Consider the following 15,937-nt stretch of genomic DNA (forward strand, 5'->3'; position numbering starts at 1 on the left):
CCTCTAAAGACTTGAGAGCAGGACCCCAGGCTTGAGGGAAAAACACATCTAGATGCAAAATCTTCGACTATCTAAAAATCTAGGGATCTACGTTGGTATCAACTTGAAAAAATTTGAAAAAGTAGTGAATTTTAAGTAGATTTTGCAAAAGCACACTGGTTAAAGAGCAGGTAAATTAACCCATCAGAATTAATTTTTAAAGTGGAAAAAACCCCTGCTGTTGAAAGAGAGATTTAAATTAGAAACAAGTGCTTTGAAGAATAAGCTCCTTATTGTAAACAAATAAAGGTTTTGTAGAAGCATAGAAACAGCCGTTTCTTGGTTAATACACATTCCTCAATTATGCTTTAATGGTAATGAAGTGTGGTGGTTGGAAGCTAATTGACTTGGAGGTCTGGAAATTGTGGGCTGGCAGACTCCAGGCTATTCTTTCTGGATAAGCGTGTTGTGTGTCCCAGAGCCACAAATCCTGTGAAGCAATTTTTGCCCCAAAGAAAGAGCAGCTGAAAGAAGCAAGATGAAGCACAAGCCTTCTTGGCAGGTTTTCAGAAGATTAGTGAAAATGTATTTCTTTTATTAATGTTTTGCTTTCAGGGAATGTGCATTTTTCACAGAGAAGCATTTACCCACAGCATTTCAATCAAGATCCGTAAGACAGGACTCTAACCATCACTGCTGCATTGTCCACAATCCCTCTCATGTGGTTTTTCATGGTCTGACTGTAGGCATGTAAAACTCCCCTGATAACAGATTTATACTTCCTGCGTGTGCTGAGGCCTGGCAAAGAGCTTTGCTTCATTCTGCATTTATTCTCAACTTGCCAAGTGTGGCACATGCATGTTCAGACTGGTTCTCACTCTTAAAGAGAGACCTTTAGTTCTGGTTGTAGCTCAAGATTCCTAATAGATTTTCCCCCCATTTTTTTTCTTTTTGTTTCACAGTAGAGGTACTTTCTATATGTATATGCTTTATTTCTCTAGCAAACTTTCTGACAATTGCTCAAAATATTCTGTAGAAGTATCCACCCTTATTTCAAGATTGAAAAAGGAAATTCAGAGGCAAGCAAAATCCTTAATGATGTTATCAATTGCAAATAGGTTAGGAAAAAGTGTGAGGTTATACATTAAAATAGTTAGGTTTTAAACTAAATTTGAAAGCTTAACAAACTTTGCTTTGTGTATTGACCATTAGATACTAGTATATCTATTTTATAATAAATGTGGGCTTTAAAATTTTATCAGCCTTACCATTACCCTTTATCAGTGGCTCTCCTGGATATAGGTATAAATAGAACATATACAAAACATTTCAAAAAGTCCAAGATTTAGTATCCACTTACATTTGCATGCTTGATTTGTATGTATGGTTATTGCTTTTCTAAAAGCATTCATGAAGAATTCGTAGGAGCACACACGTCCACAATTGTTTCAGAAAATTAGATGGAGAATTTGTGTGTGGATATGTGTATTTACATTGCATGGAAAATCTCTGCCATAGTTTAAGATACCATTCCTACAAATCCTGTGATCCATATTTGGTAATTGTAATCTGAATAATAAGGAGAGGGATATATACCTGCTAAATATGCTTCAGCTTCAAAATGTAATGGGTGGGACAGAAAAAGAGTGGTTGATAATAAAGAGGGAGGGTTAGAGGGCGTGGAATAAATAGTTATTATATGAAATTTAGACTCTTACGAAAAAAACTGGTTGAGCAACCAGCCTTAACAGCTTCAACAGACTATTTTCAATAAAGACAAGCTGGTAAAAGCAGCAGTTAAAATGTTGACAATAAGTCAAGTTCTTATAGCCTTGGTTCTATTTCTTCTAATTATGCAGTTTGTTAAGTTGCAACGAGTACGGAGACAACTTCCTCCTGGACCAATCCCCCTCCCAATTCTTGGGACCTTGATACAGCTGAACTTTCAGTTTAATTGTGATCTCCTCATGAAGGTATTTATTTTCGGATACTCTAATTGTTTAAAAGTCTTTGTAATTTTTAATTTCTTAAGTTGTTTGCTATGTGAAAATATCCTCTCTCAAAACATCACTGTTAACATACTTTAATTGTGTACTGGTCACTACAATACTGTGCTTGGTTTCTTTTGCAACTGCTGACTTGGTTGACAAAATAAGAAAAAGTTATTGCAGCATAAACTAGTTTGCCAGGCTAAGAACACTGATATCAGAAGTACTGCATAGGTGAAAATCATTCTGATGCTTAAACCTATCACCTTTTAACTCTGAGTTTGACAAATTCACGTGAAACTTAATATCCTTTAGGGTTTAGTATCTTTAGGGATAATATATCAGAAATTAAGGTAGGAAAAAAAATACAGTTTTAAGGAATGACTTTCACAGCATGGATTTTTACCTTTTTGTGCATTGGCAGTCTCTAGCTTAATCAGGAAATAGATACTTAAGATATGCTGTGTGTGTATATGCTTGTTGTACTGATGGATCTAAAAAACAAACAAACAAACCTTTCATTAATTGTTTTTTGAGGAGTACTCCTCATCTCTATTTCATTGTTGGCTCTCAGTGCTTTCATAATTCTCAATAGACAACTTCATTCTCTTCTGTCGCTGCCATTTGGATGAAGCCTGCCAGTTGTCGTGACCAAGCTGCAGGTTCAGACAGAAAGTAAGAACATTGTGAGACAGAATGATCTTAATCAAGTTCCAGGACGCAGATATGCAAAGTGAGGACTGGTAGTCTCTAGAAGCTAGTTACTCCTCTGATGTTTGTGTTACTTTACTGGTACAAATGATAGAAACACTCTTAAAATAAATTCTGGAACAGAAGTTATGCATAGAAAATATCCTCTTGGAGAGGGGTCTGGAAGCAGAAGATGATGTGTGTTGTGAACTGAGCCTTGGCTTGTGTGTGGTAGTGAAAGCTACCTGAAGTTTGTTGGCATACATTTGTGGCTCTGAAAAGCTGGCATACTTGTCTATTTCCAAAAGTGAACGCTGGAAAAGACATCCATACTTTCTCATAGATAATTGTAGTCTTATGGAAAAGGTGGAGAACATAATTCCAGGTTAGGGCTGGTCCTGTAATTAACATAAAAACAGGTTCATCCCCTGTTTGTTTGTAGTGTATGGGATTTCACTGGTGCTTTGCTGGCTTCTCTCCCACCTACAGATGGCAAAAATTCATGGCAATGTATTCACCTTATGGTTTGGATGGGCCCCAGTGATCGTACTGAACGGATTTCAAGCTGTTAAGGATGGTATGACCACCCACCCTGAAGACGTTTCCGGGAGGCTAGTATCTCCTTTCTTCAGAGCAATGGCCAAAGGAAAAGGTGTGACTTTTTTTTTTTTTCCACCATAAATACTGTACAGAAACATTGTCATGACAAGTAGCAGCTCTTCTGTAGCTTGTAACCCTTTCCAACAGTACCATAGTGGCAGGGTTTCTCTGTGTCTGTTTGATCCTCATTGTTTCAGAACTTCCCTTGCTCCTTTACAGTCACTCCACACCTTCACTTTTACTACATGTGGATCGCTTATGAGGGAAGTGACCTGATCTTGGGAGGTATTGCCCCAGTATTTGCTTTTTCCCACATAGAACTCTGTCTGCCGGTGCAGTGCATCTGGACCATGACCTAAGGTAGTAAAATAGCTGGTAGTGCTGAAGTGGTCTGCCTCCATCAAACCCCAACCCATTAATGCCTTACACTTGAGTATAACAGAACTTACTTTTTAACTGGGAAAAGTACATCAAACACCTACATTAAGATATAAGATAATATTTTTTAATAAATTGAGATGGTAAAAAAATGATGAAGTATAAGATGTGAACATATGCATGTGAAACCTTATGAAACAATCTTTATTGTAGTTGGGACATCATCTTTTTTTTTTTTTTTTAGGCAATCTAATTCCTTAAATATTTCTAATTTGATTTTGTTTCTGTCATTCATTCATTATACTACGTTAAAGATCCTGTTAGTGCACAGTATTTTTTTCCTCTGAAGATATTTGTCACAAAGCACAAGCACTGTACTTTTCTACCCAATGGACAAGAACTTTTTTCCCTGACTGTGGACAGTCAGAAGTCTTCCACCTTTTCACTTCATGAGAATCATTACCTGGATGAGGTGAATTCCAAGTGTAGAAGGGAGGCAAGCACTTCAGAGAAGCAGCTCTCGAACTTTGAAATGTGTTTGTCTTAGGATCAAGCTTAACCTTGCAATTCTTCTTACTATCCAGTAGAGTTTGTCCATTTTGGCCCTGCCCATATGCTTTCAGCATTTGCCACAGCTGTTCCTTTGTGCCTTTGTGTTCATAGGCAATGCAATAGTTTCATTATATTCTGTTGTGTAGTAAATCTTTTAACATACTATTTGTCTGTAATAAATATTAGCATGATAAAGAGCTCTTCCTTGAATGGATTTAGGGATTATGCTGGCAACTGGTCACACCTGGAAGCAGCAGAGGAGGTTCGCACTGAAGACTTTACGCAACTTGGGTCTGGGGAAAAGAGGTCTGGAACATCGAGTTCAAGAAGAGGCCCGCTACCTGGTAGAATTTTTTGCAAGTATGAAAGGTATCACTGTGATAAATACTGATTCTTTTCTGTCATTTGTCTGATGTCTTTAGTGTATGAACTACTCTGTCCTGCTCTGAAATCAAGGGCAGCTTCTGTTCCATAGGAGTGTGTGCCAGCTCTTACGGTGTCTATATGGAATGAACTGAAAATGCAAAAAGCCCAGGCCTGTGGTTTTTTCAAACTCAGTGGGAGACTATTGTTGCTCAAACTTATTTATAAAACTACAGAAACAGGGAAGCAAAACTAGTGCTTATTTATTATTTATTTCATAGAATCACAGAATGGTTAAGGTGGAAAGGTATCTCTGAAGATTGTCTAGTCCAACCCCTTCTCAAAGAGGGTTCAATCACAGCAGGTCGTTGAGGGCTGAATCCAGTTGGGTATTAAGTATCTTCAAGGATGGAGACTTCACAACCTCTCTGGGCAATGGTTTCAGCGATCAATCAGCCTTACAGTAAAAAAAAATCTTATGGTTAAGCAGAATTTCATATATTTCAATTTCTGCCCATTGCCTCTTGTCCTTTACCTGATACTGCTGAGAGAAGTCTGGATCTATGTTCTTTATTTCCATCCATCAGGTATTTATACACATTTAAGATACTTCCCTGAGCCTTCTAAATAGGCCCATCGCTCTCAGTCTCTCTTCCATCAGAAGCTCCAGTCCCTTAATCAGCGTTGTGGCCCTTCACTAGACTTGTTTCTCTATGTTGATGTCTTTCTTGTACTGGGGAGCTGAAAACTGGACCCAGCATCCAGATGGGTCTCACCAGCGCTGATCAGAGGGGATAGATCACATCCCTCGGCCTGCTGGCAAGGCCTTTCCTAATGCAGCCCAGTTTGACAATGGCTGCCTTTGCCTCAAGGGCACGCTGCCGGCTCCTATACGGTGCTGGTTCATAAAGATATGGACATATTATCAATGCTGTTGAGTTAAGTCTTGTAACACCACTTGCATACATTCTGTAAAGCGGTGAGTACAATCTTGTCGTCATTACGACATTTTATCCTGATCAACCCAGTTAGGAATATTTGAGGTAGATTTCCCAATACTTACCATTATGCAAAATGCAAAGTAAATCAGGACATGCTGTAGCTAGCATTGTGTCAATTAAAAGACATTAAATCCAACCAAATCCCTCGGCTTAAGAACTAGGAGAGATGGAGATGTGACCACATGTGCAGGAAAAAAAATCTCCTGAAGTCCAGAACAATAAGTTGCTAATCAGAATTGTGCCTTAGGTGTTGGACAGTTGCATCAGTACAGACATAACTACAGCTGTTTATAGTCATTTATTCTGAAGTCATAAAATTTTCTTAGGATTAGTTTTTCAAGTAATTTCTTTAAAATTAGTTATTATATATTATTGACACAGTTGAAAAGAATTTCCGTCATTTTATCTTACTGGAGGTTGTACATCTCTAGCAAGGTCAGACAAAATATAGTAGCCTTGCATGTATTTGTGTTTTTGCTGACTAAGTTTTCCTGTTTTCTCTCAGTTCTCTTCTCAGATTCCCTTTGATCTCATGGTGTTTTCAGTCACTCACATGCTTGAGACTTATTTTGAATTTACAGACAGCAAATCTGCATAGACTATTTTTCCCACCTCTAATTTTGCTCAATTGTATTGCAAAATATTTTAGCAGTCTGGCATTTCTTTAGGGTGCAAAACACATGCCTGGGATTATGGGATTGCACCATAGCTGTGAAAAATCAGTAGGATACTACAGTTTTGTAAGAAGGTTGCTGCTTCTCTGTGAAATGCAATGCTTGCTTGAAAGTTCTTTAGGTAACCTATAATGTTCTCTCATTTCACTAAAGCAGAATACGAGACATTCAAGTGACATTTATTGTTATGGTTGCAGAAAATCCCCTGGATCCTTCTTTCCCGCTCGTTCATTCCGTCTCAAATGTGATTTGTGCTGTCGTTTTTGGACATCGCTTCTCCAGAGAGGATGAAACCTTCCGTGAACTGATTAGAGCCACAGAGCATCTATTCAAATTTGGAGGCAGCTTTATTCATCACGTAAGCAAATAATCTGTTGTCTTTGTCTGAATAAGGCAGAAAGCAAGAAATGTAGATTCAGGAGGTGGCTGTTAGACATAACAGTTTCAGAATGGGTGAGTGGTGTCCCATGTAGCTTTACTGGGCACTGTGCTTTGTCCAGGTGTGATCGCAATGCACTACATACCAGCCTTGGTCATTTGTGTTCATTGTCCTATGTCTGAGTACTGTGGTAAGGTAGTTTACTCCTAAATCTTTGCAGCAAGGCAGAAGCTGATGGACTGCTGCTCCTGGGTAATATTTGTTACTCAGTTGCTCAACCCTCATGTACAACAGAGGCCTGCCTTGAGCATCATGATTCTTAAATACTGAATGCAATCTGGGCAACCATATATGACTAGTCAGACCACAGTTGTACGTAAGGTTTCTGAACAGATTTTCAAAGAAAAAAAAAAAACAAACACCACAGTGATGGGACTAAAGACGAATTTTTTAATGAAAATTTACTAATGGCTGGACTCTACTACCTTTCCGTGGTAAGGCAATGATTAATTGATAAGTGCCTGACAGTAAGAACTGATTTTTCAAAAAGACAAAGTATAGTTTCTCTAATTCAGCCAGCCTCCAGTGAATACCTAATAAAGTGCTTTCGGGGAGAAAAGTGCTAACTGGAAGAGTACAAACAAGATAAGCTAAGCAAAATGAAGACTGAGAAAAAACTTCTGCTGATAAACAAATTAGGTATTAGGTGATATTTTGAGCAGGAAAGTAATTACTAAGAGAAAATACACTGAAGATGCAAGAACTATGTATACAAATTACCCAAGCATAAATATATGCTGAAAACCAGAATGAGCTTTCTAGCTTTAAGAGTAGCTGGAAAACAATTATTGTTAGGCCAGATTTTCCCAAACAGTAAGAGAAGGATAAAATTCACCTGGTTGTGTCAGCTAACCCCTTCTTCTTTTCTAGAGGAGAGCACTCAAAATGTCATGTAGCTGTTTCTCAGCTTTTCTGGGTTGCAGATAGGTAGTAGATGCTTCAAGTTTTATTGAGGATTCTTTGAGATCTCTTTTGGTAGAGACTGCTTTGGAGAAATTTCAAGTTCGTATAGCCAACCCTTTTGGGGATGCCTTTGCATGTCCTGGTGAGATGAGAGAGCAGTTTGCAATGGCCTTGCTTCTTCATTTCCTGGTATTCTCCACTGGAGGGCAGGACCTCACTTTTCAAATGCCTGAATGTAGTTTATTCCAATTTAATACATGAGTTGAATAATTGAATAAATGAATACAGTTAGTTCTAATTATAGTCATTCTACTTTGGCTGTTGGCTGAGCTTGAAAGCCTTTGTAACTCTGAACCTTACTATTAACACAGCCAGAAATTATATAGTATGCTGTTTCACAACTTGAAAACATAAGTATACTCTTTCTCAGAATATTTTACTAACGATGCCAAAAACGCATGCTAACATGAATATTAACTTCTCTTTTTAGTAGGTCTAAAATGCATTTTCTAGTGACAGAGTCCTTGTGGTACCTCTTGTATGTCGTTCCTGCAGCTGTATGAAATCTTCCCCTGGCTGATGTGCCGTCTCCCCGGTCCTCATAAGAAGGCATTGTCTTGCTATGATGTCCTGAGCTCTTTTACAAGGAGAGAGATCAGAAACCACACGGAGAGTGAGATACCAGATGAACCGCAGGATTTCATTGATTTTTACCTAGCTCACATTGAAAAAGTAAGTGTTTGTTCTGATTGATTGCACAATTCATAAGGTATAAATTGAGGTAGATCGTTGAATCATCCCATCTGAGCCCTTTTATCACAATCTATTACCTGTCATAGACATCCTATTGTGAATCCAGTAATCTGACACTTGCTAAATCCTTTCTGATTATTGATACATTGCATCACCCTAAAATTCTTTCATTAAAGGGTGGGTTAATATACCACATTTTTTCTCAGTGGCACAAGTTACAGAATTATTTGTGGCCCACATGAAAGAATACTGAATTTGGAAGCAGACCACAAGAGAGGTGGGAAGGGGTTGGGATGTGCTGGATAGGATATTTGGCTGGTGAAGGTTTGTCAAGACAGGTTGCTGCGAGAGGTCAAATGGATTTTGAAATCATTGTGTAGGGAATCTAGGAGTCAGCAGTGTTTCAGATCAGCCTGGAGAAGGGCAGAGTGCTAGGGATCAGTGAAATTTGAAGCATACAAAGGGAACCGGGATAACTTATTGCATTTTGGGTGTGTAGGCATAGTGGAGGGATGTGGGCATCAGTAGGGTTTTGAAAGGCTGTAGAAGGCTTGTATAAGCTGTGAGTGATATCTCTCTTTATTGACTTTCCTATGATGACTTTTTTCTTTGATTCTCTTGGGAACCAGATCCCCTTCCTAATGCCTGGACTAGCAGCTACCCTTCCCATCCGCAACTCCTTCTTGCCTTCACTTTTTCTTTCGCCTTTTCTCCCCTACAGCAGGCCATATTCCTTCTCCTGTTCTGCTTGGTGGTAGGAAGAAAAAGGAGAAAGAGGAGTTGGCAAGATGAGACAGGTGTGACTGGGGGGCTGACAAGGCAAGTGTGGCTCAGAGATATCCAAATATCCAAATGAGATATCCAGGGTGGGGGTATCTATTCTTGCAGCCCCTGCACATGGGAGTAGTGGCTGCTGCTCCTGGGTGGCAGTGCTTCCCCACAGGGATGGCTGGTGCCCCTTGCACCACAATCGTGTGCTGGTTGCAACAATAAAGGCAATGCAGCCGTATCAGGCTGTAAGCACCCACACATACGTCACCTCCTCCTGGCACACCAAAAACTGGTCTGCTGCCCTGGGCCGTTGCCTGCCTTGTGTAGTCCCTTGAGATGTCTCTGCTGCTGTGCTCATCACATTGCAGAGATGTGCATCCAGGGAAGAATATCCGTTGGCCAGCTCTTTAGTCTTCTAGCATGTGTCTTATGAATACGTCATGGTGCTTGATTTCTTATTATTGTGGGGAATAAAAGCAACTATTGTGTGGAACTCCAAGTATATTGCAACTTTGAAATTGTCACTGCTGTCCAAGCTGGTAATTCTATCAAAGAAACAAATCAGATCTCCTTGCCAAGATCGGTTTTCTGTACAGTGATAAATAGTATTAATTTGTATTTCTGTCTGGTATTTCTTTATTAATTGATTCATACATCAGCTGGTATATACATTTTTTTTTGTTGAGGGTGGATGTCAGCCTAACTGGCTTTTAGTTCCTTGGATCCTCTTGCTTTCATTTTTTTCGATACTGGCACAATTTTCACACATCTGGTCTTCTGAAGCGTTTAACTGCTTCTAAAGTCTTTCAATGCTGTTGCAAGATTTATGAAACCTGAACCTCAGTGGACCAGAAAGTGTTTTAGTGAGCTCTTTTGGGACTCTGCTGGGTGAAAATCATCCAAGTTTATTTATTAAAAAAAAAATAAAATAAAAGCTGTCTGTAGTAGATATGTAGGAGCAATACAAAAAGACTAGATGATATTAAAACAGAAAAAATGTCCTTCCCACTTTCTGTTTTGCTCCATTGGCAAAAGAAAGATTCAAGATCCCTGAGCATAACCTCTCTAAATGTAGACAATGAATTCTCAAAATATATAACAATGTTCTTTCCTGATTTCATCATACACATGCATGTCCTTGCACTTCTAAGTGCAAACTGTAAAATCCCAGAGCAGCTGTACATGAGTCATTGCAGCCCTCCAGTGGGGCAGAAGCCTGAAGACCACAGGTTAAGAACCATTACTTTTGTCAGCCCGGAGCACTTTACCTGGTCACTGTATTTCTTGTTAGAAAAGCTAAGGGATGGAATATGACAGGAGGCCTGATGACATACTGGTACACGTCTTCAGAGGAACACCTATTTATGAAACATTCCAAATGTACTACTACTGTTTGCACAAGTAATCCAACAATATTTTTTCTGTAGATAAACATAATCTAGCTTCATGATCATGAGTGCAGTAAACATACCTTGTCCAGTTGTGAAATGTTAGCTTTTTGTATTAACAATCGTCTTTGGTGTCTAATGTTCTTTTTCAGTCTCTGGTTTGTACTAGTGCAGCTTGGAACCGGTGATAATGTCACATTGAATCCTATTCTGTTTTTCATAACTTTTATGAATAATCTCTACTTTTTCTTATTGTTTGCAGTCCAAAGATGAACCCAGGTCTACATACAATGAAGAAAACATGGTTTATTCTATAAATGACCTTTTCTTGGGTGGATCGGAGACAACAAGCACTACTTTGAACTGGGGTCTGATCTACATGGTGGCAAATCCAGATATCCAAGGTAAGAGGAAGTGGATCAGCATATCACAGATATTTTTGATGCAATAGAACAGCACATTTATAAAGTTTTAATGGATCAGAGATTTTTCCTAGGTACTGATATATGGCTAGTGGCACACAGACCTTTTTATACTGGTAGATCTGTGCTAGGCAGCATTGGTAGATCCAGAGTTTCTGTATACAAGCTCTTACAGCAGCTGCAGCCATAAGGCAGTTCCCAGAAAGAGTTAACAGTTTGGGAAGTAGGGATATGTATAGGAGGTTGTGGCTAATTGAGATGTAGGGGTTGAGGTCTTTGAAGGAATGAAGATTGTGGTATGATTGTCAATGCAGTAGGAGGGCTGGAGTTGCTCTTCGGGAAGCCAGAGGGCTTGCATGCATTCCTGGAAGGAATGGTGGCCACTGCTGCAGCCACTGGTGAGCTGCTGATGGTATTTCAGGAAACTGAGTTGGGTCCTGTCTCATACAGCAGTAAACATGACTGATGGCTGAAAACAACAAACCAGAAACCGATGTGTCTTTGGGAACTTTGGTTCTGCTTTGTGTTGGCCAAGTAGCAGAACTGGGGGCTACAGTGAGTGCTGCCCTTCTGTGTGCCCTCTAGGTTAGAGAAGAAGTAAAGATAATCAGCTAAAGCTCAACTGGCAGCTTTTTACTTTTGTTTTTCAGTCCATTTCTGAGTCCAAGGTATCAGGGTGTCGATTTAATTGGTGACTAAATTAACTCTGTAATGTATTTGAGTTTCTTGCAACAGAAATGATTCCAGGTGGGAGGAGAATTTGATGGCTTATCTGTTGCGTCTATGTATATTTTAGTAGTTCATTTTTAAGTTTGTCTTTTAAATATCACTCACTTTCATAGAGCACTAAATGAAAACCAAAGAGAGAATAATTTCTTATGCTGGATAACAGAAAAGCCATTGTTAGATAGCAGAATATGTACAAATACCCAAAGAAGAATAGGATTTTAAATGGAGAAAAGAGATGAAGATAAGAAAAATTGCTTAACATCTAGCTGTCAGACAAGAAGGATTACTTAATCTCATGCTATTGCATGTTTATTATCACCTGCTGTAATTAAGGTTATGAAAGTGCTGACTCACCTAAATAATTTCACTTATCTAAATATAATACCCTGCACATCCTTGGGAAAGCAGGGTGTGTGCAGAATGATCCGTTCCTGGCTTCTTGAGTCATACGCGTCATCTAGACTCTCGTAATGAACAGACACCAGTATATCTGTTCTCCATTAATTGTCGTCTTCGTTTTGAACCCGTTCATACTTTTGCCTGCATTGACACCCGGTGACAATGTTATACAGTTCCATGATGTACCATACAGAAAAGTTTGTCCTTTTGCCTAATTATTGAAGTGGGCTCTCCTTGTTCTCTAAACTACGGGAACAGAGAAGCGTGCTTATAGGTTTGCAGTTACTGATCTCTTCAAACTGTTCTGAGTCCTGAAGTAGCCATGTGCTTGGTTTTGTAAGATAGCTGTTCGTAGGAGAAAATTAACTTTACTTTAAAAATCTTTCTGGTTATGTATTTTAAATTCCAGAAGGTGCCTATCTGTTGTCAGGGTCTGCCTAACCTAGTTTTGTGACAGCCTGCTGGCAGTTACTGAGCAGGCTTCATGTGAATGAGCACAAAAGGAGCAATGCAGAATGGGCTACTCTGCATTTTAGTGTTGCTTTAAAGGCCCTGGAAAAAGACTAGATGATTTATAAATCTAAGGCTTTTTTTTATTATGTGTGTACTGCTTCTCTTGAAGTTTACAGAACAAAATTTATACTTCTGTTAATTCTCCCAACACTTCTGTGCCAGGAGTAATTTAAATTGTACTATTCTTGACAAACTGACATGTGCCAAGAAGCAGATCTCATTTTTTTAGAGGGATTTGGACATTGTTCTAGTTGGCATTGCTTCACTTAACACGTCCTGCATAAGACCCATTTTGTTTTAACAGGAATTAGTCTCTTAAGGCCCAGATTCACCTCACTTGAATTCCAGACAGCTCTGATCTTACTAGCTGTAAGTGCCTGAGGCACCTGGCCAAAGGAAAACACAAAGATAAATCAGTTATCTACTGCATTTAAGCATTAGTGAGACAACGCTTAGTTTTAAAATTCTGAGCAACAAATGTCTTTCCTTAATATACCATCAAATAACATCAGACCCAGAAGTAGAGCTTCTCATGTTTCAGCTGTTGGAACACCTCACTAACCTTATTTTCTTTATTTATACTTTTGCATTAATTTTGTTGCTCTCTCAGTAGTTCCAAATGGAAAATGTATTTGAAAATGGTATTAGTGAAATTGCTTCTTACATTTTTCCACCTGAAATGGTGAATATTTCTCCACAGAGAAAGTGCAGAAGGAGCTGGATGCTGTTCTGGGTCCTTCCCAGTTAATCTGCTATGAGGATCGGAGAAAACTGCCCTACACGAATGCCGTGGTTCATGAGATCCAGCGCTTCAGCAATATCATTTCAGTTGGCATGCCCAGAGTCTGTGTGAGGAACACAACATTGCTGGGTTTTCCCCTCAAAAAGGTATAGTTTGTCACAGTTGCTACAGACCTTTCCTGTACCAGTAGAGCGAGGTGCAGATTCACATCTATTCGTACCAAGGTTTTTCCCTCAACAGGCATGGGGTTAGATGCCTCTGGGTGAGAGTCTGAATGGGAAGGAGGACAAGAAGCCATCTACCAGGCTGTGATGAGTGACGCTGCTCTTGGGAGAGGGTTATCGGTGTGAAAGATGCCAATGGGTGGAAGAGGAGGGGTCTTTAGCAAATGTTTCTACAAACTGATGAAGATAAAACCTTAGAGACTGATCCTGAAGGATACTGTGATTGATTTTATGCTGATAAGGCATTTGACTTTGACTGATTTGAAAGGTTTGACTGAATTTTTGTCTGCAGGAAGCCCATAAAAGATCAAGGAAAAAACATTAAGGTTTACAACTTGCTTTCATCAAAGAGACTAAATCACAGAAACCTCTAATATTAGAAGTGAAAATGGTAAAAATGTTATTCTATTGACACGGCTACTTCCACTCTTAGGCTTGGACTGACATTTTGAATCAAAACTACTTTCCATTCCTCACAGTTCTTCGCTTCCTGCTGGGGAAATGAACTTACCAGCATACAACACTGAACACTGAAAATAAACAATGACTAATGCTCGTCTCACCTATCAGTTTCTGGCTGCTGGGGGAAGATTGACAGCCAGAAATGAATTAGTGTTTTTCCACTTTCAGGGCAGCATAGTTCTTCCAAATATTGCTTCTTCTTTGTACGACCCCGAGCACTGGGAAACACCTCGACAGTTCAACCCTGGCCATTTCTTGGATAAGGATGGAAACTTTGTGAGCCAAGAAGCCTTTTTACCATTCTCAATAGGTAAATTTACTGACAGCACAAATTTGAATGGTTTGGGTTGGGACTGTAGATTTAAGATGTCTATTAAAAACCTATCGGTCATCTCTTATAAGCATCTTTGTGAAAACTGTGATAAAATCAAAATGATTATTTTCAGTAACATTTCCCAATCCAACTGTAAACATCTACTAAAAATTCTACTGAACAAATAATTATATGGAAAATCAGAGACATTCTAAGAAACGTATACATCTAACCTGTCCTATTTTTGGAAGGAAACTCTCTGCTAATAATTATGGTTATTATTATTATGCTAATAATATGGTTATTTGGGGCATACATTTCAACTCCAGGCATATATTTGAAAAGCACTTGTAAGCAGCTGTGCTGCTGCTTTATGCATAAAAAACTGGAGCGTATCTCCCAGGAAGAACATTTCTTTATTCTTCATTTACATGACCGAATGAATTTCTTTTCAGTTGTCAGTCAGATAAAGGTAAGGTTTTTGAGGTAATTGAAGCAAAACTGATAGCAGAAGGGGTGCTCAGATATCTACAGCTGTAGATAGGATTCTTTAAAAGGAAATTTTGTGTCATTGATTACATTAAGTTCTAAAGAAATTCCAGACTCAGCAAAAATACGTTTGCTTTGTGTGAGAATGAATTTGATTTTTTTTTGAGGTCAGGGTGAGTTACTCACTGCCCTTTCCCTCTTCCTTCTGCAGGGCACCGAGTGTGTTTGGGGGAGAACCTAGCAAGGACCGAGCTCTTCATTTTCTTTGCCAACCTGCTACGGGCATTCACCTTCCGGCTTCCCAAGGGAGTGACAAAGATCAACACAGAGCCAATTTTGGGGGGTACGCTGCAGCCTCACCCGTACAAGGTTTGTGCCATTCCACGCTAGGCTGCAGCACATCACAGACAATCTGCTAAGCAATCTTACTTTTGTGAATGTGTTACATGAGACCATGGTCTTGTGACCATGTAATTTTTTTGGCTCCAGAATTCCCCCCATTGTCTACATCAGATGATTTTTTTTCAGACCTGTTACGAGCTCTTGAAGATGATCTCTTTTTGAATTGAAATTATTCTTTTGTTCTGGAGCACACCATTGTTCTCAGCCTTGAAGACATCATGAAGTTGCTGTCCATATGGGCAGATTTAGAGACCGTGCACTGGTGAGCAAATGATAAAACTGACTGCAGACTTCAAAAATTAAATTGTTAGCACTGAGTTATCCTGTTGTCAAAACCAATGTAGTTTGGAAAACCGTATGTGGAAAATGCTGCCTCTTTATATTACTGTCATCACTCATAACATGTTGGTCAACTTTTTGTTGATGGTCACTAATAAAAGGTAAGAAGGAAAAATTTAGCAGCCGTTTTTATTTATGAATTATTTACAGTTCACTGTGAATTTTGAGATTTGAGCCAACATATATATATATATAAATGTCGTCTTTAAATCTGCCAGAGATTATTTGGTGGGAGTACAACAGAGAAAAGGTGCAGGCTGAACTGTGTCACAGAGTGAAGATACAGAGAGATTTCTTTTAGGTCAGATATTTTTAATGTTTTTAAATGCTTCCATGTTAATGTTTGGAAAGTCCTTTGTAGCAGAGCAACTATTTACTCCTGTTCTGTGGTTGACTTCTGTCAGGATCAGCACTGGGTAGTTGC

The 15,937-nt window shown here is 39.1% G+C and overlaps 1 protein-coding gene across 2 annotated transcripts; it reads left to right on the forward strand.

Moving 5' to 3' along the window:
- The first annotated feature begins 1,671 nt into the window (after positions 1-1,671).
- On the forward strand, positions 1,672-15,632 carry LOC308199539 (cytochrome P450 2J4-like). 2 transcript variants are annotated; one of them, XM_080603862.1, is made up of 9 exons: positions 1,677-1,952; positions 3,147-3,309; positions 4,407-4,556; positions 6,423-6,583; positions 8,123-8,299; positions 10,742-10,883; positions 13,243-13,430; positions 14,139-14,280; positions 14,984-15,632. In XM_080603862.1, the coding sequence occupies exons 1-9, from the start codon at positions 1,782-1,784 to the stop codon at positions 15,160-15,162; spliced, it is 1,473 nt and encodes a 490-aa protein (XP_080459988.1). In that variant the 5' UTR covers positions 1,677-1,781; the 3' UTR covers positions 15,163-15,632. The 2 variants fall into 2 exon arrangements, with proteins under 2 accessions (XP_080459989.1, XP_080459988.1); XM_080603863.1 differs by lacking the exon at positions 14,139-14,280 and having other exon boundaries at positions 1,672-1,952; positions 14,984-15,146.
- The last annotated feature ends 305 nt before the right edge of the window (positions 15,633-15,937 follow it).

The sequence above is a fragment of the Anser brachyrhynchus genome, assembly GCF_964034855.1.
Source record: "Anser brachyrhynchus genome assembly, chromosome: 9".
Lineage (NCBI taxonomy): Eukaryota > Metazoa > Chordata > Aves > Anseriformes > Anatidae > Anser > Anser brachyrhynchus.

What these genes read in the sequence shown, in the direction of transcription:
- LOC308199539 (XM_080603862.1), top strand. Translation starts at nt 1,782, where the DNA reads ATGTTGACAATAAGTCAAGTTCTTATAGCCTTGGTTCTATTTCTTCTA. An exon ending in AGCAATGGCCAAAGGAAAAG is followed by an intron (nt 3,310 to 4,406) that starts GTGTGACTTTTT and finishes GAATGGATTTAG; the next exon opens with GGATTATGCTGGCAACTGGT. An exon ending in CTTTTTACCATTCTCAATAG is followed by an intron (nt 14,281 to 14,983) that starts GTAAATTTACTG and finishes TTCCTTCTGCAG; the next exon opens with GGCACCGAGTGTGTTTGGGG.